Source organism: Drosophila biarmipes, chromosome 3R (genome assembly GCF_025231255.1).
Source record: "Drosophila biarmipes strain raj3 chromosome 3R, RU_DBia_V1.1, whole genome shotgun sequence".
NCBI lineage: Eukaryota > Metazoa > Arthropoda > Insecta > Diptera > Drosophilidae > Drosophila > Drosophila biarmipes.
This window is the reverse complement of record NC_066616.1, coordinates 19,831,948-19,856,157: the sequence shown is the minus strand read 5'-3', so window position 1 is coordinate 19,856,157 and position 24,210 is coordinate 19,831,948. Positions and strand designations below refer to the sequence as shown.

The window sequence follows — 24,210 nt, the reverse complement described above, 5'->3', positions numbered from 1 at the left end:
CCATGTATACATATTCCAAGGAAAGGTAAAAGCCTGCCAGCAAGTATGGTGGGCGTATGAGCAATGAAATACTTCAAAAGCATATCAAGCGGTCATCAATTTAACAGTGGGCCCATTCACATTTAATCTCTGATTTCTACCCAAAAGGTGGGCGTAACCCTTGTGAAATGACTCTTGGGCGTCACCAGGGGCAACAATTAAAAAGAAAATCCCATATACTCGTACTTGGGTTAACCCTTGAATGGTATATCAGGAAATTGACTCGGGGCTCACTCATGTGACAGAGTAAATATGTCAGGACGGTGTCCTTCTACAAATAAGGTATTCATGAATTCGGAAGAAAGCCAATAAAAATCCTGAGGGGAAATTGGCGCCAGGTGTGACAGGTGACAATTTAATAAGAACTCGCCTGCCGGCTGCCTAAGAAATTCTTAATGATGAGTATTCTTTGCATTCATATTGAAAATTGACAACATCTGCGGCACCAATCCGTCAAACACTTCTTGGAAAAAAATGTATAGTATATAAACTGTTTAACTTTTTGTATTGAACATTTAATTTAAATTTGCTTGTTTTTTGTGAAGAAGACATGTTGTCTTACGATTATCATAATTGCCTTGTGTATAAAGCCAAATTTACCTGTATATAATTATAGCATTTTTGCTGGCTATCAAGTTTATGACACATTTTAAAAATCTATGTCTAAACAAACCAGCAAGTTTTTAAGGGAATAAACTAGATAGCTGAACCTAACTAATTTGGATTTATGTTTTAATTTTCTGTAAATTAAACAACAAAATAATCACTGTGAATTCTAGAAATTCAGGGGTGCCAATTTGTTCGGCAATTTTCTTTAGGCGTAGATCCACTTTCTAATTTTAATTTTTAAATGAGAAAATAAGGGGAAATTGGTGATAATATACCATACTTAAGAATTTCTTAGCTTAGAATGTATTGCAAAATGGGTAACAGTACTCACACAATTCGAACTGCTGCACTTCCTGTTCCTGCTCCGCTTCCGTTTCCGCTTCCAGTGGCATCTCCGACTGCTGCTGGCCGTCGGGAAGGGGCTGCCACTATGTGCTGGCCGAGTCGCCCAGCGGCGAGGCTATGTTGCTGTTGCTGTTGCTGTCCGAGGCGCAGAGGGGTCGGCAGATGCCCAGCCGCGTGAGTCCCGGCGGCATGGCCTTCAGGATGGACACCGCCTCGTCCAGCTCCAGGCCCTGGAGCAGCCGGTCGCCGACGCTCATCAGCCGATCCCCCGGGTATATCTCATTGGTTGCCTCCGCAGCACCACCGCGTATCAGGCCGCGAATCACGATCACACTGCCCTCCGAGTCGAGGGGATCCTGGTAGTCCAGTATGGAGAAGCCGAAGCCCTGTTCCGTTTTCTCGATATCCACGGCGGTCACTTCGCAGCTCCATAGCGCCAGGCCGGAAACGTTTTCGAGGGACTTGGAGCGAGCTCCTCCAGCTCCATTTCCACCTGCTCCTCCTGCTCCTCCCGATCCGCCAGCTGCTCCTGCATCCGTTAGTGTCGCCGTGCTGGACGTGTAGAGCGAGCTCTCCGATTGCGCTTTGCTCAGCAGATTCTGGAGGCTCTGGTGGCCACCGGGCAAAAGGCTGCGGGTTTCAAAGGCCTCCGGGTTTTGCGAGGTATTTATGACCGACGGAACGCGAGTGCCACGGGCACAGACCAACTTAACCCTGGCGGGCAGTTCCTTGAGGATCTTGACCACCTCGATGTGTCGCAATCCCTGGAGCTTGTGCTCGTTCACCTGGAGGAGCTCATCCCCCGGCCGCAGGATGCCCTGCCTTCCCACCGGCCCGTCGGCCAGGATGGAGCGTATATAGTGATGCGGACGCTTCTCAATGCCGCACTCCACGTCCACGGTGCCTTCGAGGCTGATCCCTAGACCTGAAAGTTTATTTATTTCGGCAACTATAATTTCACTGTCGGGAAACTCACTTTTCCAGGCCACGCGCAGCGAGGCGGCTGTCGGGCTGGCCGCCCTCACAGGTGCCTCATTCGTGGGCGTGCGCAGCTGGCCAGGATCGGTATCGTGATCTAGATTGGTTTCCAGATCCTCCAGGTCGTCTTTCAACCTCTCCGACTCTGGCTTGGACAACTTGCGGGCTCTTGCCGTTCCCATTTCCGTTTCCGGCTCCTCATTCTGAGGACCCTGCTCATCGGTGTCATTGCCACTGTCATCGGCCAGGATTAGGCTCCTGCCATTCGTTAAAGGGGCTGTGGGACTGATCTTGGGCTTGGTCATGCCACCTCCACCGCCACTGTGATCACTGCGGTCCAGCACGTGCGACATGTTCGACTCCACGGTGTCCCGGGAGGGCAGCTCTAGGATGCCATCATCCTCGACCACATCCTCCGCCTCGACGGCCTCGTCGCCCATGGTGGCTATGGAATCGGCATCCAGCGACTTGGGTGGCAGCCAACTCAGCGTGGCAATCGATGGGGAGCCCGGCATGGATAGCTGCGACTCCTGATCCTGATCCTTCTCCCCTCTATCTAAGCCAGAGGGTGCTGAGCTGCCTTTGATCTCCGTGAGGGCCACTTGCAAGTGCTCATACTTCCTGCCTCGAAGGAACCGCTCCAGCGTGAGGTGAACCTCGATGTCGGTGTTCCGCAGTAGCTCCACCGCCTGGTGGTTGGTCACTCCCGACAGTGACCTCCCGTCCACGGCCACAATGCGGTCGTTGATTTGTATCTTACCACTGGTCTCCGCGGCACTGCCTTCGATGATGCTCTTTACGAAGATTCCCGACAAATCCTCCTCCTCGCAAACGTAGCCGGCCACCGTGATGCCCAGGCCGTAGACGTTCTTGTGAAGCTCCACCACGTACGTTTCCGTTTCCGGCGAGTCCATGTAGGAGTCGGGCGAACCGGAACCGGAAGCGGAACCCGAACCGGAGCCACCGCCATCTTCGTTGGCCAACAGCTTCTTCCGCTTGCTGTCGGCTATCACAGTCTCTATGTGCTGGTGATTCTGATCCTGCACGGATCGCCATTGGGCCTCCAGGGGCAGCATCTGCAGGGCGGGTCGTGGCGGTGGCGACAGTATCGAGAAGGGCACTATGTCCAGATCCAGGCGCGGACAAGGTCGTTGGCCTGCAGCGCTGGAGTCCGTGTGGAGCGAGTTGCCACCGCCGGGGATCGGAGGCAGTGGAAAGTCGGCCAGGTCGCCCAGTTCACTCAGTTGCAAGGGGGCCACCTGAGGCACCGGAGGCAGCGGTTCCACGGCGGACAATTCCGAGCCCTCCGCCGGACCACCGCGCACCAGACCCACCAGACTGGCCACATCCAGGACATCGCCTCCGGTGGTGCCCGTCGCTGCAGCCGCAGCAGCTGCCGCAGCAGCAGCAGCAGCGGCGGCGGCGGCCGCTGTTGCAAAACTGGGATTCTGGAAGAGATGACGCGACAGTTCTTCCGGGTCGGAGAGGAGCTTAGTTGGTATAATCGGCGCCTGACAGGCCAGCGTTTGGTAATCGATGGCCGTCGGCTCCACCGGCCGCGCCACTATCAGACGCACCTGAGCTCCGGTCTGACGAAGAACTGTTGCCACCTGCTCCGAGCTGAAGCCACGCAGATTGACCTCGCCAATCTGCAGCAGATGGTCGCCCAGCTGCAGGCGGCCATCCCGCTCGGCCACGCCCCCAGGGGTGAGGGCCTTGATCACCACCCCGGTACTCCGGCCGCCCACGAGGATGAAGCCCAGGCCGTTGCCATCGTTGATCAGATCGATAACCTCGACCTGCGACCACTCGGTGCTGAGAACCATATTTGCCCCCAGCAAGTGCCGATGATTCCGATGACCTTCTCCCCTTCTCTGCTGTTCGTTTATTATTAAATGTTGCTGACGCTAGTTGTTGCTTTTTTGTGTTGTAGGTTGTGTTTTTTTTTGCTAACATGTCGCAATGTCCGAAATTTAGCGGTGGTGCTGTTGGCAATTGTTTATACTCGCTGTGGCTCCCGCTCCTCTTGCTGTTGCGTCACATGGAACCACCGTGATGAATTTTATGGCTGCCGGAGCAGTTGATTTTGCTGCTGTTATTGCTATCGCATCGAGAGTCATTCAACCGACAACTATGGCCCGGGAAGTGTGCTCCTGGCACCGCCAGCGCCAGCCGCATCATCCACGACCGCAACAGCACAGCGCACCTGTAATTATGCAGCACACGCACGCACAACGCACATCAGTTGGGGGAGTGGGCGCACGCGGCGTATACGCAATGCGAACGGCAGCACGGCGGCGAGTGGAATAGGCGGCGTATACGTAACGCAACGCTGGCGGGAGTGGGTGCGTATACGCAATGCCAATGGCGGGGACACAAAAAAAGAGGCTGGGGCGTGTCACGGGCGTGAAGAGAGAATTTAAATTGCTGCCCTGCCAGGCATAGCACTCGACGCTCCTTGCCATTACCCTTATTTGGGGCATACTAACTTAAGAAATTCGAATATAAATTAAACTATTAAAGATAAAAAAGGAGTGAAAACCAAGCTGTTTTAAAATATTTTAACAGATAGTTTAAAAGGATAGTTTAAAAGGGTTTTATTTATTTAAATTTGTGCTAAATATATTACTAAAACAACTCAACATTTCAAAAAATATTATTAATATCTAAAAATTAGAGATAATTAGTGAATTAAACTCTTTTCTAAATAATTTTTTGTTAATGTAGTTTTTATTAAATTTTTAAACCACTCCTAGCAGGTTGTACTATTTTAAAATATGATTTGATACAGAAGCTCAATATTGTTAGCCTGCCCTTTGCAGTAAAATATTTACTTATTTAAAAACTTACTGAATAATATTACTAAAATATATTAAGAAATTAAAAAAAAAAAACGAAACATTTTAAAATATTTGGATATTAATCAAATTTGTTAATTCTTACGATATGATTTGATTTACAAGATCCAGATCTTTCTGCCTCCTTTTGGTGTTGAAATATTTTTCCAACTCTAGGAAAATCTACGTAATTTGGCTGATATTGGGAATAAGTATTTAACCCTTGTTTATCCTTTTTATTTAGCAATTCCATGGCTAACCCCTCTGTCAGTACTTTTCTAAAGCCCCATTAATGTTTGAACAGGTCTGCTAGGGTATGCACAACTCGATGTTCACTTAAAGTTCCCATTTGTGTGTTGGGTGGCAGTTGTTCCTTTTTTTTGCCTCATTCCGCCTTTTTAATGGCACCTTTTTTGCACGATTTTGTAATTTACATGCACACACACGCACATGGGAAACGAGAAGTTTTTACCTTTGCCGCTCACGTGCCACGCATGTTTGGCACCAGTCCTGCTCGCCCCGCTTTCTCCGCCCTCTTGGCCAGGCCAAAAGGCAGTTCTAATTGGGAAATGCCATGGATGGCAGAGGAAAGCGGAAAAAGGAGGGCCAACTTGCGACTACTTAGTGCTGCATACTTTGCGGCGCCGTCCTGGCAGCCGAGAAACAATCTGCAATCGAGCGATAAGTTTCGAGCTGCCGCAGCAACTGCCACCAATCACTGACAGCCATATGGCTAATAATAGGGGGAGCAATTGCTAGAAAGGGGGTCAGAGGGGCTCCTAAGCTGGCTTGAACTTGTTCTGCGGTTCCCCATTTTTCTCCCTTTTCCCGAAAAACAATCTCTGGTCAGAAACAAGCAATACGGCTAATTTTGTAGAGGCCAAGAAAATGTTGACTCTATACAACCGCTGATCAATAAAGTTCGATGAAGGCAATTAGTGTTTTTCTGGACGAAATAGTTTCATTTAATTATAGCGTGGCTTTTATATTTTTATTTGGTTTCTTAATAAATTAATATAAATCATGGCATTTACTGCTTGGAAGCGTTTAAATATAAGACAAATGTCAATTAAGGAAGTTAAACCTCTTTATTTAATAAGAAAATTAGTTTTAGAATTCGCCACTTTCGCGACTTTCATTAGTTAAATTTCCTCAATTAAAAAATATTATAGCTCTATATAGACAGGGCGAATTCTTTTTTGAGTGCATGCGGCAAATAAAATAGTTAACAATTTACAAAAGATTTAGTTATGAACCATACTGTCTAATATATTTTTGCAGCTCCACAATTATTTGATCATCAACAATTTATGGTGTCCTCACACAATTGTTATGTCGACCCCCACTTGAAATCATTAATCAAAAATACTTTCCAAGCCGATCTGTGTGGGAGGCTCCTCCACTTTTTGGAACACTAATGGCCTGCGTAACAGCAGCAGGATGGAAAGCGTAACCGAAACCACGTCCTGTTCAGTGGGTTGTCGTTTTAATTGTTGTTCCTGAGTGCCGCTCGCCGGGAGGTTTTGGGCTCTGGCCTCTGCCGCCTGGGCTTTCCGCCCTCGACTCTGGACCATTGTTGGCCGTATCTGGCAGTGACTGCAGCTGTCAATTAAACGCTGATTGACTTTGCATTCGCTGGACACGGATTGGCACACGATGCGTATGATTAACGCCGCTTGTGCTGCGAACCTGTGTTCGCCCTGTTTTTCCCGCAACTCCTCACTCTTTGCCTTGGCTTTGGTCATTTGCAAATGTGCACAGAGAAAAATTGCTCTGATATAGGTCTGATTTTTGATTTCCCTTAAAATCCACATTTATTTAAGCCGCCTAACTGTAATGGTAATGGAAATGGAGATATTTTCTGTCTAATTAAATTTTTTTTGCTGGTCATCTTAATTTTATTATTTTCCTTTTATTTAAATACGAAGGAAAACAAAAAAAACATTTTATCTACCGAGGAAACAGTAAAACTTCCTTTGCCCTAAAAGTATTGAACTGTCAAAAAAAGGTAACATTAGATAGAAAATTAATTTTTTAATAGCCAGATATTAAACTAAAATTATATAAATTAGATGATTTAAAATAATAAATAACTAACCCATCATTTAGATATACGTATATCTTAAGCGAGCTTAGGGCCTTTTGCTGCTATAGCTCTATCATATAAACCAGCTTTAAGCTTTAGATAATAAAATAATAAAAATGATGTTGGCATCAAACTCTTCTTGACTTAAATCGCTCAATTGTTTTTTTTCCTGTTTTCCTGTGAGTGTGCTTCATTTAACTCGGTTGCGGTGGACGGGTGCGCTGAAAAGTGGTTTGCGGCAAGAAGGAGCCAAAGCCGACGAGCTTTAGCCGGAGCTGGAGCGGGAGGAGAAGCCGGAGAAGGCGGAGCTGTGGGAGCTGGAACAGGAGCAGCAGCAGTTGTTGACGTCCCAAGCCCATTACCCGGAAAAGTAGGCCAAGCGCGTTTGAAGTTGCCACTGCGTTTGTGTGCGAGCTGGCTGCTATTTTTGTACGCCTCAAGTAGAGCCAGCGGTTCCCCTCGCTATTCCCCTCTCGCTCGCGACAACTCGCCCCGTCCCTGTCCAACCCCCTCCAGTCGCGTCTCTTTCGGGGCCGTGCCAGTTTTCGGTTTCGTTTCAGCACGCCTTTGGCCACTGTTGCTTCTAACGCACTTCAAACTGCCGCGGCGCTGACCTACTGAGCATTATTAGCCGGCTCCGGCTCACGGCTCACGGCTCGAGTTTTGGCCCAAAGTCCCGACGTCACTCAGCCGTCGAAAATCGATAAGCAAAAAAATAGAGCGAGCACGAGAAAGGTTAACCCCAGGTCGAAAACGAAGTTCTGCATACCCTTGAAGGTGGCCTTTCAAATTGCTTTGTCATTGAAACTGTTAAAACCCAAACTTGAGACTTTTTCTCTAATTTTGTTTTATAATTGGATTAATACTCCCAACTTTGATCTAAAGAATCCTTTGTAATTTTAGCCTAATGAGACAACAACCCATTGAAAATGTCTTACTTTAATGTTGAAAGAAAATGGAATAAAGCAAATTTGTTTAAAATTTTTAAAAAATACTTAAAATGAATTCCTAAAGTGAACTAAAGCTGCCATAAAAAGGCAGCTTAAATGGTCAATTTTATCGTATTTCCTTCTCAGTAAACATTCAAGTCCAAACCGCAAAAATAATTTAACAAGCGAATGCAGAGTTTGCAGAAAAGTGTTTTGCTCTTTTTGCAATATGTGGCCTATGGGATGTATCAATTAAGTTGGTAATAAATTGAATAAATTTAATTTATTAAAAAAAAGTTGTTTTATAATCCTCACAGTGCAGCTGTTTTTTTATTAAACTGCCTTTAAAGAAAATAGTTAAATACCAATTAGAGTCTGCTAAAGACAAAGGATTTTATTTTAAAAATTCAAAATAACACGTTTTTGATTCAGGAATAGGTTAGAAGTTTCTGTTGTTGTGGAAACCTCTTTTTTAAATTCTACATTTGATTTTATTAAACCATAATTTATTTTTTTATTTAGGAGATATTCAAGGAGTCCTTACAGGGTATTCGACGTCTTAACGGATGTGCTACTTTTAAGCCCACTGCCAGGCCAGGCCAAGACTTTCTGATGCCGCTGGAGCTCTTGGTCTAGCCGCATTGACTGCGGCTCCTGGCTGGTGGGTTGGTGGTTCGAGGCTGTAGTTGAAGGTTTTGGGCTTGGTGGCTGTGGCTCTGGCTGCGGCTGTTTGCTGGTGTCGTGTGGCTGCGCCTTTTGACCCACCTAACCGCCCCCGCAACCCCCTCGAATATCGCAAGCTCTTAGCCAAATTGCTGCAGCCAAAAAGGGGGGAGAAATGGGGAGGAGAAAGTGGGCGAGTGAGAGCGAGGGAAAGGAAATAACTTGTAAACTTGCGGCACGCAATTTGCAATTACTTAGGCGACTGTTGCAAAAGGACATTAACGCATGCAAAGGACAAAGGAAGAGCGTCGGCCAAAAAGTAAAAGTTCCCCGAAACTATTTCCTATTGATTAAACAACCATAAGGAAGGTAACCGAAGGGTATCTCAATGTGCCGCCTGTTTCGGTTAATAAAGCTGGCCAAGATTGCGTATACGCCGTGTGAGCCCAGCCCGCTTTTCGCCGCCCGTTCCACTCGAGGAATTGTTTTTAAGGGTTTATCACTTGGCCACTTGGCCACCGGCTATTCAGCTGGCCAAGATGGTGTTTTGGCCAGGGCAATTACCCGCACTGGCTGGCCAGTCGATGGGCCAGCAAACGATTTCCGCTGCGATTCCGTGGCACTTCATTCACATTCACAATCACATTCGGAATCACTGGCACAGGCACATGGCACGCTGCACACTCGCTTGTTTGCTCTGCCAATTTTCCCCTTTGCGGGCCACAATTTTCTCACACATCTATCACCGTTTTACGCGCGCATTTTCCGGCCCAGCAACACGCCCGCACGCCACGAAGCTTCTTGGCCAAATGAATTGCCCGCTGGCCAGCAGCAGCCGCTTCGGCACTCCAAAGGGGGTCCCGCTCTCTACGCCCATGCGCACTGCCTGGACACATGACTCTGGAGAGGATTTTCTGGGGGGGGGGGTGGACTCATTGGGTGCTCGGGAAACCCCTCTCGCAATATTTACAATTTGAAGCTGCCAGGCGGCGGATTTCGACGCCGCTTCGCCTTTCATTCAACTGTCAGATTTCGGGAGAAACAATGGGAGAAATGTCCCGAGAAGGGAGAAAGTGAGCGAGAAAGTGCTGGAGAGCGCAAGCTCCTTTGCGCAGAGGCGCCGGCACCAGAGCTTTGGGGGATAATTACACTTGAGACTATTTAAGATTAAGATTACCTCTACAACTTTACATATTTCAAAATGATTTTAAGCTGCAAATATCCTCTACAACTCAAACAAATTAATTATTTCTTAGATTTATAATAGAAAAGTAAATATTATAGATACAAAAGCGACAGATGTATATTGAGGTTTATCTACTTGCGTATTCTTTTAAAGAAAATAAAGTGGATGATCTAGGTTCATAATAAAACATGTACTATACTATCAACCGCATCGTGCAATAACTTTATTATATATATATATATAATATTTTGTTATACTTTTAATTCATTTTGCTTAAGTCGGCTAACATAGTCAACAGTTAACTAACTTGACCATGTTTTTATTGCTCAAAGTGAAATAAACAATTTAATTAAATTCAAAAGTCTCATCAAAATTTTACATTTGTTCAAGTTTAATTGTCTGTTTCTTCTTGCTTTTATACCGGTGTCACCCCTTAGTTAATTTATTTAGTGTTTTAAATAATGGACGTAAACAAAAGCCGGCAATTGCTGCTGAGGCAACCAACAACAAACGGCCTGCGCCTGCTCCGTCGCGCAGGACAACCGCTGCCCAGAATAAATAATTTTCCAGGTGTCAAGTGGTGGCTCCCCTCACCTGGCCACCACCACCTGAGCTCCAGTCGACGGTTGGCAGCGCCACCGCAAGGCAGCCAAGGAGCCAAAGTTGCGAGCAGCGTGGAGCGTGCCAAGTTTTCCCGAGCGGGGGAAGTGGAGTGGAGCCGGAGGAGCACCTGCCCCATCCGGGGGGCCAGGTGTCAATCACAAAAGAACACATCACAATCGCTGGAAATCGAACTCAGTAAACAATTAGCCACAACTCGGGCGGGCATCAAAATTCAAAGTTTGAGCCTTTTCCCAGTTTCGGCAGTACTCGATACAACCTACAGAAAGACACACTTAGTCCCTACAACGTTTGACAAAGCATTTCCCCCCAAAAAAACAAAATACACCCAGCAAAGCGCAGGCAACTTTAAAAGCCAACGAAGGATACGATTACAGGATGTCGGAAGCTGGAGAAAACTCTGATGAGGAGTACTATGCAGAGGAGTCATTCGAGGAGGACTCGCAGTCGGAAGTGGAGGAGCAGGAGGTTGAGGAGGTGGAAGAGGTTGAGGAGGAGGAGGAGGACGAGGCCGAGGAAGATGAGAACGCTGAACTGGCGGAGCCCAATCAAAACGAAGCTCTTTTGCTGGAGGAGAGCGACACGCAGAGCGAAAGCGATGCGGAAGCCGAGTTCATTCGCGGAAACGTAAGTCCTCCGGCTCCAGTCCAGGAGCTGACCATTTCCCAGTTCAGCCTTAATCCCCAGCCTGCACCACGCCCGCAGCCACATGCCCGTCGCCAAATGGCCGGTCGATCCTCCGGCGGTTTTAGCCGCGATCGAATGGTCTCCTACCTGAGCTCCTCCTCCGAGGACGAAAGCCAGGTGGTCATCACGAAGACGGTGGCCGAGGTTAATCAACTTAGTCTGCGACTGGACACGCCTGTGGAGGATGATGCGCCCTCGGTGCGCACTCTGGTACCAGACAGTGCCCATTCCCGGACTAAGGATGACGTCGAAGACGAGGATGACGAGGTAGAGGAAGTCGAAGAGGAGGAGGAAATCCAAAGCGGCGAGGAGGATGCCCAAAGTGATGGAACGGCGGAGTCAAACGATGGTCGCCAATCCGCCGAAGAACCCGATGATGATGAGGATGAGGCCACGGATGTAGAGGTCGATCAGCTCGAGGAGGATGAGCCCATAGCCACGGCTGTTTGCAAAGAGAAGGTCCAGGAGAAGATCCCGGTGCCGCTGCAGGACATTGTCTCCCTGGTGGATGCCAGCGACAACAGCAGCGAGCACAGTGTGGCCACCATGTGCATGGCAGGAGACGAAACAGACGTCACCCTGGAGGATTCCCCTCGCTTCCAAAAGCAGGTAAGCTGGATGAAATATACAATAAGAGATAAGAAGTTATAAAGTATTCATTGCTGACACAGCAAACAGTAAAGGAAACTGTGATAGAAGAGGAGGAGCCTGAGGAGGATCTACTCGAGGGTCATTTAAAAAATCTTAGTGATCTTCTAAGCAACGAGAGTCCCTCGCCAACTCAGCAACCAGATATGGCGAGAGTTCGGTACCTGGAGCAGCAGATGACCCAGATGTCGGAGATCATTATGAAGTCCTTTCAGATTAACGGAGGAGCGCCCAATAGCCAGGCTTTCGAGCAGCTAGCCCTGGCCAAGGATCTAATGCAAAAGCGCAGTCTCAGGCTTGAGGAAACGGAGTCCGAGATGGCATCCATGACGGAATCGGCGATGACCAGTGCCCGGAGCCTGGGTGGAGGAAGACCCCCGGTTAGGATCCGTATGCAGCGTTCCCAAGAGGCCCTAATCACGACGCGACCGTCCAAGTTGATCAGGCCCAAGTGCCGGTGCCCCTCGGTATCGGAGTTGCTCGAGCAGGATCAGGAACTGCAGATGGGTCATCAGTTCGCTCAGGAGTTGGACCCTGGTCTGCAACCGAACATAGGCATGGGCATGGGTATCGACGAGGAGTACCTTGTGGACGAATGCGGTCAGGGAGATGGACTCATGAGGCATCCACAGCAGCGCAGACCAGCGGAGTACAAAAGGCGAGCAGCAAGCGGCACTCCAAGTAGCTTTAACAGCGACGGACGCGAGTATCCTATCAATGTGTCCCGTTCACGCTGCTCCACCGACAAGGTTAAGTGAGTAGTCCTCTCGAAAAATTAAAGCATCCATCTTAATCTCCTTTCGTTTAGCTACAAAAACCTGGGCCGCAAGAGCTTTAGTTTTACGAATCCCCAAGTGCGTGAGATCGAGCGCCAGAATCAAATCCTACTCCGAAAGATGATGACTGTGAAGCCCACGGCCACGATCAAAGCGAGCACCAGTAGCCTAAAGATCGGCAGTTCTGAGAAGGTCAGTATATGTTATGGCCCATGCTGTCCAATATTGATTATGATCCTTCAGCAGCGTCAGCCACCGCCTGCGCCACGTCTCTCCAGTGCTGCAGTCAATCGGAAGAAGTTCCAGCGCCAGATCGACTTGGATAACGATGTGCTCAAGCGGAAACTAGAGGCCATCGGCACCCGGCGACCGCAATTCAAATGACGCCTCCACGGGCAGCTCCAACTGTGTTCATTATGTGTTTAGATATGTTTAATGCGAATTTACAAAATTAAAATTTATTGCAAGTTGAGAAATGTAGAAAACTATAATCATTACCTAATTTTGGGGGACTGAAGAATAACTTAGAGCAACATATATTCCAACAAGTTGTAAAATGTATAATAGTTAAATTGGTTTTGATTTTTTTATAAAAACTATTCCTTCAATGTCATTTGAGTCAAAAAATAAAGTTTAAATTTGTTTTCAATATCTAACGCGGTTTATAAGAATGAGAATGTACAAATAGAACAAAATTGAACTGGGAAACCCCTAATAATCAATAAGACTTTTCAGCTATAAAATTGAAATATTTGAAAAAGTAAGCTAAAAATTAAATGCCATTTCTTGAACCCCTTAAAAAGATCACAGAGTTACCTCGTTGATCTTCGTTAGAAATGTTTCGCCCAATGCTTTAACAGCTTTAAAGGCAGCATCTCCATTCTTCTCCTTAAATTCGTCTTCGTTTTTGAGCTTGGCCTTCTCGCGGCGCTCCAATTCCCGATAGATAACTTGACCAATCTGTAAAAATATATTATATCAAAATTTGTTTGTAATATGAATAACTTTAGACCCACATAGACATCGATGGCAGCGTACATAAGTTGATTCTCGTCCAGCGGAATGACGTGCCACTTGCTCATGCGCACCTTCTTGCTTTTGTCCTGGCTTTTCTTGGCTATGAAGTTGGTCAAACGCTCCAGGCTCCACCGACCGCCGGTCCCACAGACCTCATTGCACCACACGCCCAGATCCACGCATTTCTCGATCAGGGGTTCAGCGGAAACCTCGGGAAAGTCACGGGCCAGCTTGCGGAAATCACTAAAAACAAATTAAAGATTAGTTGAGTTACTTATTTTAATCATATTACAAACCTCTTTATATTCACGCCATGCAAGCGCACTTTGGGATGATTGATGAGGGCCACCAGGACCGCAGGCAGTTTCTTTAGATTCGTCAGCTGGTATATGTAGCAGCACTTCTCATCCACGCAGATCTGGATGACGGCGGACTTGCCGGGACCGGTTTGGAAGGAGAAGGGCCACTCCATGTCAAAGGCCATGGGCACTACCTCTTCCTTCTGCTTCTCCACCCATTGCCTGAATGGAAATTTGCATTGACTTGACATTCTATTTTTAGGGATTTGGTTTTTTTCTTACAATAGTTCGTCGGCAGATGCGGCTATATCTTGGCTTTCAGTGTAATACTTGATGGCTCCAGTGTACTTGATGAAAGGCAGTTTCTCGGGCTTCTTCTTTTCCGGGGATGGAGACCCATCCTCAGCCATGGAACGCGTGCTTCTCGTCACCCTGGAACTCCTGCGTTTCGGGGGATTCTCCGCCTCAGCCGAGATCTTCTCGTCCTTCTATAGAGGCATTTGGAATTACGATATTATATTTAATAGATTAATTCTTATAACCTGTTCGGGGGTATCTAGATTCTTTCGCTTGGTAGCAGGCCTTCCAGGTCTTCCTGCTTTCCTTTGCTTTGGGGTGTTGTCCTCGCCAGCATTTTCTTTGTCCTTTACCTGCAAGATAAAATAGTTAATAGTTAGTTTTAATGAGAAAGTAAAAGTATAAAAAGACCATTTGCATTTGACATAACATAACATAATTACCTCTTTCGGAGTATTATTTTTTGTTTGTTTGGTCGACATTTTGGGAGTCTCCTTTTTTACGACCGCTTTTTCCTAAGAAATAATATGTTAATCTCCATCATTTAGTACACAGTTAATTTAACTAACTTGCTTGACCACTTCGTTTGCTTTTGATTTTACAGGCATTTTTATTAAGTATTTTTCCATAACCCGCGTTTTTGCTTGTGTTTTCTTTGCTGTTTTGTTTACTACTCTTTCGCGCCAAAAATGTAAAGGGGCAGCGCCAAAATATAACCAAAATACCAAAAAAAAATACTAAAAATCGATAAATGGAATTAGAGAATTTCCCGCTAGATTCGAGATGGTCAGTTAGGGGGACGGTGAAAATGGAACGCAGTTAACGTTTTTGTTTTTTGGGTAAAAACTTTAATATAGAAAATAAAATAAATGGAGTAAAAATAATATACCCTTTTAACAACATGTTTCAATGTTTAAAATATGCAATAAAAAGAAAAGACAAACTTATCGATGTGATATCGTTAGTAGTATTTCTATTGCAAGCAGTATATGTTATCGATAATTCCGCGGGCCAATAGCCTATAAGCCGCATTGTTTTGTTTATATTGTTTTATATTGTGGAATAACGTTAAATACCACTGAAGACATGTCCATAGCCAATGTTTCCACCCACTACATATCCGAGAAGGTGGCCAAGGTGCGCTGGCTACCGGAACAGCTGCAGCAGAGCGAGCGCTTCATCACCGGCAGCTGGGACATGGACAGGAACTTCGTGCGCCTCTGGAGGCTCCAGTCGAACCAATATGCCACCGCCACGGAGTCGGACAATGTGGACAACGTGCCGCGCTGCATGGACAAGGTGGCGATGGAGGACGACGTGACCGCCATGGAGTTTGTGGACAAGGACACGCTAGCTGTGAGCTGCGCCGATGGTGAGTTTCCCTTTGGTGAATCCCAATAAACATTCACTGACCTTTTTTCTTTTTCCATCACCAATTAGGTCACCTCAGTGTGTTTAACGTTCAACGAGCCGTGGAGGAGGACCAGATGCAGCGTACGGCTAGATCTGACAGGCTACACTGCTTCCAACGCAGCCAGGAGCCGGCTCCCTGCACCGACCTCTCCGTCTACGGCACGGACATTGCCACCGCTGGCGAAGATGGATGTGTAAACATCGTCTCCGTGGGAAATGTGCGCCAGGTAAAGCGCACCATCGAGGCTGACAGCATGGCGCTCTTCTCGATTTGCTACATTAGCCAGCACGAGTTGGTGGCGGCCAACAGGATGGGGGTCATCCGGATGCTAGACGGACGTGTGGCCACTGAAGCGCAACCGAAGCTCACGTTTATGGTGGCCTCCCAGGATGACAAGTCCTCGAATTTTGTTTCCTCGCTCTCCACGCATCCCATGCAGCAGCACATCCTGCTCTGCGGCAGCGAGGAGGGTTCGATAACAGTATGGGATCTGCGCAACCTAAACTATCCCGCCTCCTATCTCAGTGCCCACAAGAGCCCGATCAACGAGATTGGCTTCCATCGTAAGGATCCTAGCAAGCTCTTCACAGCCGCCGAGGGCGGAGAGGTGTGGATGTGGTCGGAGAACAAGGTCCTTGGCTGCGATTCTAGCAAGAAAGATGGGCATAGCCCCTGGTTGTCTGGCGATCGAGTCCGGTCCCTGGTCGACGTGGAGGGCGTGCTGACCAACATCCGCAAGGCTGTCAACTCCTTCGATGTCCATGGAAGTCGTCTGGTCTGCGGTGGCGACACGGAAGCCGTTTACCTAGTCGATAACATTGCCTGAAGTTTTGTAATTCCTTTTCAATGAAAAGTTTTCATACATTATAGAATTTTCCAATTGTTATTCTTGCATTCTCTTTTCAATTGATGAATCAAACGTTGTGGTACTGTTTAAATTTCATGTTTATTTATAGTTTTCTTTGATATACTCAAAATTGGCTTAAATCAAAGCACCTGTCTTACATCTACATCTATGTTAAGCCTATAATCATATTCGTGTATAGGTATTAATGTGTATCATGCCGTGGCAATTCCAATTTTAATATTCTCGTTTTGGGTGCTGCTGTGTTGGTTGGTCTTATGATTCGTACTCATATCCGTCTTACATCCTAGTTCGTTGGCTAATTTGGAATAGATTTATGCGTGTTTTCAACTACCTTATTATATGATGAACTAACTTGGACTCGATACATTATTATGCTAGGCGAATACAATAAATACAATATGTATAAGTATGTACAGTGCAGCTCTTAGGCCTACATTTGTTCGATTCTCCGCGATCCAATAGACATTTTATATTTGAGCATTTTTAACTGCAGTTGGGGGAGGATCTGGGGAATGAGTATATCAGCACTTATAAGGAACCCGGAATATTTGTCTATAGAAAATCATCCTTATTATTGGTTTACGAAGTTTCATTTATGATGTTTTTGATTATATTGCAGCGCGTAGATACTCACATATTTAGATCCCATTTTATAATTCTAGAAGATTTCAGTTTCAAGAATTATGGAATCTTTTGAAATCCGCAGAATTCCATTTCTTCCTTTGTTCAGGGCTATTTTTTGGTAGATACTACCTATCAGTATACCTCGATTCCAAGACCCTAGTAGAATCTTTCGAACTTGGGCGGCTTGTTGAGTGCGCAGAAATAATACCCTGAATAGTTTTGTGTGGCTCCGGGTGGAGTGTAATCGCCGATGCTGTAGTTCCCGTAGTCGTAGTTGCCCATGTGGGCATGGGCGTGGGCGTGGTGGTGATGGTGGTGCATGTGGTGTGAGTGCGGGGGGTGGTAGTGCTGGAAACCGCCTGCACTGCGTGGCTTTTGTCATGTGAGGAGGCTGTTGCCACCCCCACTGCCGCTTCCGGCGGAGGACTCGCCCCCAACTCCGGTGCCACCATTGCTGCCATTGTTGCTGTTGTTGTTGCCGTGGACGCGCATGTGCCGATTGAGATTTCCCGACTGCGAGAACCTGTGGGGACAGGGGGGAGGAAAAACCAATTAACTTCAGCTGTATACCTTCCAGGTAATGGAATGGCTTTTGAAGGCATAGGGTCGCCAAAAGTTAACTTAAGTAAACATTTTGCGCCTTAAAAAAATCTGTATTTTGGGCGAAACAAAAAAAGTAATAGTCCAAAAATGGAATATCATACCCTGCTGAGCTCGTAAAAAAATTTCCTATAAAATTACATTCACAGCTGAATTTATTTATTTTTGGTCAATTTTAGCAAAAAAAAGACGATGCTACCCCTTGTAAAAAAGTGAAAATTTGAGGAAATTTTTAGTTTTTAGAATCGGCTTAAAAATGTATGCGATCATTTATCTAGCTTGTTAGCTGTCCAAAACAGGGCGTATTTTATGTTTCGGAACATTTTTGACCAAGTTACATCAAAATAGGTAAAATAAAATTATCGGTTTTCGGCCAAAGCTCATAAGTCTTTATTTTTCACCCACAAAATTTTAAGATTCTTAAGCGAAAAAAAAAAAGTAATAGTCCAAAAATGGAATGTTATACCTTGCTGGACTCGTAATTAAATTTCCTATCAAAAAAGATTTTCATCTAAAAATTTTATTTTTGACCGATTTTAGCAAAAAAGGACGATGCTACCCCTTGTAAAAAAGTAGAAATTTGATAAAATTTTAAGTTTTTAGAATCGGCCAAAAAATGCATAAATTGTCTAGCTTGTTACCTGCCCAAAAGAGTTTGTCTTTTATGAATTCGACCATTTTTGACCAAGCAACAACAATAAAGGTATACAAAATTTTAAAAAAAATTAGAGTAATTTGAAAAGTAACATTTTTAAAGCCTTAAAGATTAAATGGAGTTCTCACTTGGGTTTCTAAAAATCCCCGAAAATCACTTTTGGATGTAGAAGCAGAGGTGTAAATCCCCATGGACATCCCGGACTCACCTGAGCAGGCAGAGCTTGCACTGGTAGGGCTTCTCGCCGCTGTGGATTCGCAGGTGCTTGGTGAGGGTGCTGCTGTCGGAGAAGGACTTCTTGCAGGAGGAGCAGCGGTAGGGCCGCTCGCCGGAGTGGGTGCGCATGTGCGTGGTGACGCTGGAGCTTTGCGAGAATCTCCGGTCGCAGATGGGGCATCGGAACGGCTTCTGGCCAGTGTGTGTGCGTACATGGGCCGTCAGGTTGGCGGCCTGGGAGAAGCTCTTGTTGCAGTCGGGGCACCGGTAGGGTCGTTCGCCGGAGTGGGTTCTCAGATGGGTCTTGAGCGTACTGGGACGGGCGTAGGTCTTGCCGCACAGCCGGCACAGATTGGGTTTCATCTCGCCGCCACTGCTGCCCTCGTCCCCGTCCAGATCCTCGTTGCTGTCCTCCTCATCCTCGAATCCGGAGAGACTTAATCCCAGGGCCGCAGCCTGGTGAAAGCTACTCGGACTCTTGTGTGGCGGCGTGTATCCCTGATTGCTCACGGCCGTGGGATAGTAGCCACCCAAGGCGGAGTTGGACGGCGGCGATGGCGACTCCTTTTCTCCCACCGTCAGCGGTGGCAAGGAACCCAATCCCGTGGGAGCCGGCGCCCGGAAGTCCGCCGTAAAGGAGTACGTGGCCGAGGCGGGATAGTGACCGGGACTCAGGAGCGGGGGATACAGAACATTCACCGCTGCTGCTGCTGCTGCCGCCGAGGTGGAGTTGCTCGGTGGCGTCCAGTTCATCTGGGAGCACTGCATCGGCACTCCACTGGCGTCCCCGGCTCCATAACCATGGTGCATGGTCATGTTCATGCTGACATTCACACTCATGCTGGGATACATGGCAGCCGCCGGCGGAGGAGCAGGGGCGGCGGTTCCACCTCCCGTCTCATAGTAGCAGGCAGCCGAATTAGCCGCTCCACTGGAGCCACCTCCATTGCTGGCCATGTTGTTGCCGCCACCACTGCTCTGGAGGACCGAGTTGCCGACGTGCGATGCCTGGTTCTGGGACTGCTGCTGGTGCTGAGAGTGCATCTGGCCATGGTTGTGGGAATTGGGCGAGATGAGCATCTGGTGGGGATGGACCGTGTAGGAGAGCGAAGCCTGGTGCGGATTGCCGGCGGCAAAGTTGTAGGAGGCGCCGCAGGGAGAGAAGGGGAAGAGGCTGGGCAGCGGATCAATGTCCAGCGGCGGCAGGCCGGGGAATGTGGAGGCCATCTCGTCGGTGCTCCAGTAGCCGTGGTTCCCGGAGGAGCCGCCTCCAGCACCGTTGTTGCTGCTCCCGTTGCCGCTGCTCGCCGGCGGTGTGGTGCTGATCTGGATGTGGCCGCCACCGATGCCCACGCCCACTCCGATCGTGGGATCGAAGCAGCCGCCGCAGTCGAAGTCGCTGCTGGTGAGCGAGGAGATGGGCAGGGCGGTGCTGCCCTGGCAGGATAAACAGCCGACGCAGGAAGCGGCGCACTCCTGCTGCACGGGCGGAAACGGAAATGAAGATGGAGACCAATGAAAACCGGTTAGGAATCAAACGCAGCATTCGGTTTTTAGGTTTTAATTTGTAAGTAATCCAAATGTTTAATTTAAAGAAGCTAATAAACTTCAAATATTTATAGTTCTAGTTCACCCTTAAATTCTTAATCAAGCAAAATCTAAACGTTGATTTTAAACACATTTTCTAGATTTAAAGCCTTCTTTTATTTTAAGGTACGAAACAGAAAAATCCACAAAAAAATTTTCTAAAATTTCTTTTTTTAATGTGTGTGAATGTAAAATTTTAATTTACATTTAGAAGATAGATATTACAACTTACGGAATATTGAAAAAAAGGTTAAAGTTAAGGAATTAGTTGGTTTTTTTCTACTTTGTTCTTGGGTTAAAAAAATTTAATAAGTTTTAAACGTCCTTCTATGATAGTTTTAACCTTTTGGTTATAAAACCACTACTTTAAACATTAAGTAACAGAGATTTAAGTTAGTTTTAAAGGAACAACTAGCGATTTTCCCTACTAAAATGAAAGCACGACCGAACGCGAAGAGATTTCCGGAGAGATTGAAGCCCAATCGAATCCGGATTCCAGGACTCACCTGCGGGCTGTCCAGCGCCAGGCCGAACAGGGGATTGTTGGGCACATAGCCCGTCTCTGGTTCCACAGGACCGCCGTTTGAGACATCGCACGATATGTACATAGCTCCACCCTCTTGATCTTCCAGGGAATCTGCGCAGCCAAAAAAACACCGTTTAAATCCACTGGAAGTTGGACGGAGATGCTCGGAAGCAGCTTGTATCTCGTGGATACGTTTCAGTTCCGTGACAACCACTGTGCCGTTAGCTCCGCCCCTCGGCACACAAGCACGCACACTCGCAGCGAGAGACCGCCATTTGCTTTGCTCTCTCGACTCGCGATTTCGTATCTGTGTCTCTGCGTATCTGGGCAAAAGCGCTGCTGCTGTGCCCAGCTTACTCACCCAGAATTATGTTCAGGAGTTTGGAACCCTTATATAACAATCCCATGACATGACTCCAGTTCTGTGGCTTTGTTTCTGCTCTTTCTACGCTTCATCTTGACGCGTTAATTTCCAACTGCGGGGATAGACAGTTATTGGTAAATACATTGCACAACTCGGTGAAGTTCACTTAGGTTCATAAAAGAGTTTGTTATTTACAAATCTTTCTCGAGACTAAACACATTTTTTCTATGATTTGCAAAGTGAATTCAGCAACATTAAAAAATTAAATACAATATAACAATCCCTCAATTTTCCAAATCGGGTGTTAAAAAATTGTCTTAACAAATTTAACACATTTGAGTACAATCTATACGACCTTCAAGGTTGTAGATTAATTTACGTTATCTTATGTATGTTTAATTTAAAATCCCATAAAAATTAAATAAATATATTTCAAAGGAAAAAAAATGAAGTTAATATCAAATCAAATTTAATATTAGTTAAAATAAATTTTGCTTAAACATTTAAGGACTTTGCTCAAATCGGCAATGGAACTCTTAACAATACATTAAGCAAATTAAAAATTTAATTACAAGTAAAATAGAAAATACATGTCCTCTAAATTAATTTGGATTTAACATAAAATTTTATTGATTGGTGAAAAGAATACTTCAATAAAGTATACTAATCCATAGATCAATTCTTTATTTTGTAAAGAAATTAGACCTCACAAGTTGAGTGCATCTGATAGACTGTGATTTATCCTAAATTTTGTTTCACATTTTAACAATTAAGATTCTCTTAAGAATATGCAGCTGATCCTTAGTTTTTTTTTAACTTAATTTGCTTCATTCCTAATAGTTAGTTGCGTTTGTTGTACACTTTGAAAGATATTTAATTTTCACACCTTCGAAATAGTTTCACAAATTGCATATTTTGAAGATCAGCAATAAAAACGGAAACTTGAACTCTTTGATCAAACGGTAGGTTTTCCTTTCTTTGAGGATTTAAATTAACGATTTTTGACGCGACAGTAGATTCACACGATCGTTGTTTCCCGATTAGAGATGGATGCAGTTAGATGTGGAGCCGTTGTGCAAGATTTGAGTTTTCGATTTGAGTGCGGGGCAAGAAGCGACTTTTGGCGAGGAGCATAAGACGGCGACTAATTGTCAGTTTCAGTGCGAGGCACCTCGGCCCAATACATCGACTGACATATCGGCAGAGCGGCAGCAAAGCGACAACCACAGAGGAAGGAGCAGGGCGCAGAAAAAATACTCACTTAATTATAAACAAGCGACAAAAGGGCGCAAAGACAACGGCAGCAATGTGGCAACAACAATCTCGCTCGCACTCACACTTAGGGTCGGATATAATGACACAAGTACCCAGCACTACGCGCTCGAGACCCTTGCCCAAAGCACCCCCTCTCGGCGCCGCAATATCCCATGCAGTACCGCACTATACCATACCATATCCCATGGCATACCCACTCCAGGTCCATCCACCACCACAACAACGTTGCCGTCATCGTTGTCGGCCAACCAATGCGCTCCGTCTACCGGCTTTTGCGGCTACTACCCCTCTGCTGGTTCCATCCACATCCACAACCAAATCCATATAGCCTCCACCTCCTCCTCCTCGCCGATCCCGCCCAGTCCGAGTTTCAGGCCCATTCATACGTGGCCAGCGACATCGGCAAGCCAGCAACAGCAACAGCGGCAGCAGTTTTCAGTAGTTTTTATTTGTCACCCAATATCTTTACAGCTCGACACCAGATACCAGCGAGACAGGGAGAAAAAAGGATGCACCTACAAAAAAAATGAATAAATAATAATATATGCGTTAGGGTTTAGCTAGTAAATGATTCTTTAACGTTTTAGTTTATCTTATATAAAAGGAAAAAACAAAATCTATATATTTTAGAAGAAATTTTTTTTTTATTAACCTTTCAAAAGGACACATCATGAAAACATGTTATATTCGTATCTTTAGAATACTGCAGCTACAAGATATATTTTCATGGCCAAAAAGTAGGCAATGTTTTTTACAACTTCAAGCGAATATTTTTATTCAGCAACAAACAACATAAATCATTCTCACACTTATTTCAAATTTATATTTTATTAAATTTATTTTATGTAAATATTAAAACTCAATTTTAAAAACAAAATACACATTGAAAATAGTCTTTTAAGAGTTGTAAACTAACATAAATTGGTATTTATGCGTCTTAGAATATTTTAACATTTTATTGGCCTCGTTAAATATTTTTTAATTAATATATTAAAATTGATAGCAAAATTTACAAAGTTATAATTAAGTTAGGGCCAATAACTATAATAAGTAAATATGTACATGAAAGGAATGGCCAAGGGTAGTTAAAATAAAATGGTTTGTGTTTATTGGCATCTACAAATGTATGCATAATTATTTCTTGTTAATTTTCTGCCAGTGTAGGGGTTATTGGGAGGCGGAATGGAGGCAGGGTAGGGGTAGTATGGACTTGCCAACCATTGATCGGCATTCTGCTTCCTCCGCTCCATTGTTTTGTGGTTAAGTGAGGCAGTCCATCGGCCAGGTCGCAACTCCCCGACTGCTTCTGTAACTTGTATCTTTATGCTGGCCCTGTGTATCTGCTTCTGTTGCCTGTATCTTTGTGCCTCCGGTGCTAATTCTCAGTTGTAGCTCGGCCAATGACGACTGTCTATCGATCGATGCTCATGTCGCCGGGCCGACAATTGTGAATACTTTGAATGTTATTTGATAGTTCGATTTGTGGTTGCAGCAGAAAAACCAGCAGGGAATAAATCAAAGACTAGGAGAATTATGAAATACATTTGACTATTTCAGATATTTCTAGCCTAGAGATATATGAGTTATAGAGCCGAATTCAAGTCGAAAACCAAACAAAAGGTTCACACGCCCGAAACTGAATTCGCCAATTGGCAAAATCAGTTGAGTGCAAGGGCTTGCAGCGATCGCACACATATCGAGCTATGTGCCCCATATCACCTTACCTTATCGATGGGAATTTCAGGTCAACCCATCGAGCGTCGTGTGTGTTAAAATCAGATCCACAGTCTGATCAGATCCGAACCAGTTTCTTTTTCATTTTTTCACTATGTTTCGGTTTCGGTGTCGGTTTCATGTCAACAACTTGGCTAAGGACATGAGCCTGTCGGTGCTGCCGATTGTCAGAACGGATTAGGATCCGCTCCCCGAAAGTAGCTGGTAGCCAAGTGACTCTGGTATCAATAACAATTAGAGCCATCCCTCAGGTGTGTTCAGGTGTCAGCTGATCAAACTGCCCGGCTGGCAACAACAGCTTCCCCTTGGATGACCGCAGAAAGCTAATGA

At 45.8% G+C, this 24,210-nt stretch overlaps 5 protein-coding genes across 8 annotated transcripts in view; 2 read left to right on the top strand and 3 right to left on the bottom strand.

Moving 5' to 3' along the window:
• Positions 1 to 9,282, bottom strand: part of LOC108025177 (patj homolog) — a 31,715-nt gene extending 22,433 nt beyond the window's left edge. The window contains exons 1-3 of one of the 2 annotated variants that reach the window (XM_044095505.2): positions 9,051 to 9,282; positions 1,970 to 4,177; positions 980 to 1,918 (exon numbers count right to left, since the gene is read on the bottom strand). In XM_044095505.2, the coding sequence (XP_043951440.1) occupies positions 1,077 to 1,918; positions 1,970 to 3,797 (2,670 nt within the window). In that variant the 5' untranslated portion in view covers positions 3,798 to 4,177; positions 9,051 to 9,282 and the 3' untranslated portion in view covers positions 980 to 1,076. Of the gene's footprint in view, positions 1 to 979; positions 4,178 to 9,050 lie in introns of both variants that reach the window. The other variant, XM_017095489.3, reaches the window with a different exon arrangement.
• Positions 9,283 to 10,477: 1,195 nt separating this feature from the next.
• Positions 10,478 to 12,889, top strand: LOC108025502 (protein hemingway). Of its 2 annotated transcripts, none has more exons than XM_044090893.2 (5): positions 10,478 to 10,920; positions 10,999 to 11,589; positions 11,652 to 12,382; positions 12,437 to 12,596; positions 12,648 to 12,889. In XM_044090893.2, the coding sequence occupies exons 1-5, from the start codon at positions 10,672 to 10,674 to the stop codon at positions 12,786 to 12,788; spliced, it is 1,872 nt and encodes a 623-aa protein (XP_043946828.1). In that variant the 5' UTR covers positions 10,478 to 10,671; the 3' UTR covers positions 12,789 to 12,889. The 2 variants fall into 2 exon arrangements, with proteins under 2 accessions (XP_043946828.1, XP_043946829.1); XM_044090894.2 differs by having other exon boundaries at positions 10,479 to 10,920; positions 12,651 to 12,889.
• Positions 12,819 to 14,695, bottom strand: LOC108025512 (3'-5' exonuclease). Its single transcript, XM_017096045.3, has 7 exons — positions 14,587 to 14,695; positions 14,461 to 14,532; positions 14,263 to 14,370; positions 14,003 to 14,208; positions 13,718 to 13,942; positions 13,421 to 13,664; positions 12,819 to 13,364 (listed from the first exon to the last, which is right to left on the bottom strand). The coding sequence occupies exons 1-7, from the start codon at positions 14,644 to 14,646 to the stop codon at positions 13,209 to 13,211; spliced, it is 1,071 nt and encodes a 356-aa protein (XP_016951534.1). The 5' UTR covers positions 14,647 to 14,695; the 3' UTR covers positions 12,819 to 13,208.
• A 324-nt stretch (positions 14,696 to 15,019) lies between these two features.
• On the top strand, positions 15,020 to 16,317 carry LOC108025311 (nucleoporin Nup43). The gene is made up of 2 exons (XM_017095716.2): positions 15,020 to 15,389; positions 15,458 to 16,317. The coding sequence occupies exons 1-2, from the start codon at positions 15,104 to 15,106 to the stop codon at positions 16,255 to 16,257; spliced, it is 1,086 nt and encodes a 361-aa protein (XP_016951205.1). The 5' UTR covers positions 15,020 to 15,103; the 3' UTR covers positions 16,258 to 16,317.
• A 41-nt stretch (positions 16,318 to 16,358) lies between these two features.
• Positions 16,359 to 22,008, bottom strand: LOC108025298 (protein glass). 2 transcript variants are annotated; one of them, XM_017095694.3, is made up of 5 exons: positions 21,758 to 22,008; positions 20,869 to 20,983; positions 20,488 to 20,618; positions 18,387 to 19,873; positions 16,359 to 17,446 (listed from the first exon to the last, which is right to left on the bottom strand). In XM_017095694.3, exons 2-5 carry the CDS (start codon positions 20,912 to 20,914, stop codon positions 17,302 to 17,304), a joined length of 1,809 nt encoding a protein of 602 aa, XP_016951183.1. In that variant the 5' UTR covers positions 20,915 to 20,983; positions 21,758 to 22,008; the 3' UTR covers positions 16,359 to 17,301. The 2 variants fall into 2 exon arrangements, with proteins under 2 accessions (XP_016951183.1, XP_016951192.1); XM_017095703.3 differs by having other exon boundaries at positions 18,387 to 19,870.
• Between the last annotated feature and the right edge of the window lie 2,202 nt (positions 22,009 to 24,210).

Excerpts from the sequence above, each read along its gene's own strand:
- LOC108025512 (XM_017096045.3), bottom strand. The coding sequence starts at position 14,646 with ATGGAAAAATACTTAATAAAAATGCCTGTAAAATCAAAAGCAAACGAA. Across the intron at positions 14,533-14,586 it reads CAAACGAAGTGGTCAAGCAA|GAAAAAGCGGTCGTAAAAAA; the intron begins GTTAGTTAAATT and ends ATTATTTCTTAG. Across the intron at positions 13,365-13,420 it reads ACGCTGCCATCGATGTCTAT|ATTGGTCAAGTTATCTATCG; the intron begins GTGGGTCTAAAG and ends ATATTTTTACAG.
- LOC108025298 (XM_017095694.3), bottom strand. The coding sequence starts at position 20,914 with ATGGGATTGTTATATAAGGGTTCCAAACTCCTGAACATAATTCTGG. Across the intron at positions 20,619-20,868 it reads ACTCCTGAACATAATTCTGG|ATTCCCTGGAAGATCAAGAG; the intron begins GTGAGTAAGCTG and ends TTGGCTGCGCAG. Across the intron at positions 19,874-20,487 it reads TGGCGCTGGACAGCCCGCAG|CAGGAGTGCGCCGCTTCCTG; the intron begins GTGAGTCCTGGA and ends CCGCCCGTGCAG.
- LOC108025311 (XM_017095716.2), top strand. The coding sequence starts at position 15,104 with ATGTCCATAGCCAATGTTTCCACCCACTACATATCCGAGAAGGTGGCC. Across the intron at positions 15,390-15,457 it reads AGCTGTGAGCTGCGCCGATG|GTCACCTCAGTGTGTTTAAC; the intron begins GTGAGTTTCCCT and ends ATCACCAATTAG.
- LOC108025502 (XM_044090893.2), top strand. The coding sequence starts at position 10,672 with ATGTCGGAAGCTGGAGAAAACTCTGATGAGGAGTACTATGCAGAGGAG. Across the intron at positions 10,921-10,998 it reads CCGAGTTCATTCGCGGAAAC|CCACATGCCCGTCGCCAAAT; the intron begins GTAAGTCCTCCG and ends CCACGCCCGCAG. Across the intron at positions 12,597-12,647 it reads AGATCGGCAGTTCTGAGAAG|CAGCGTCAGCCACCGCCTGC; the intron begins GTCAGTATATGT and ends ATGATCCTTCAG.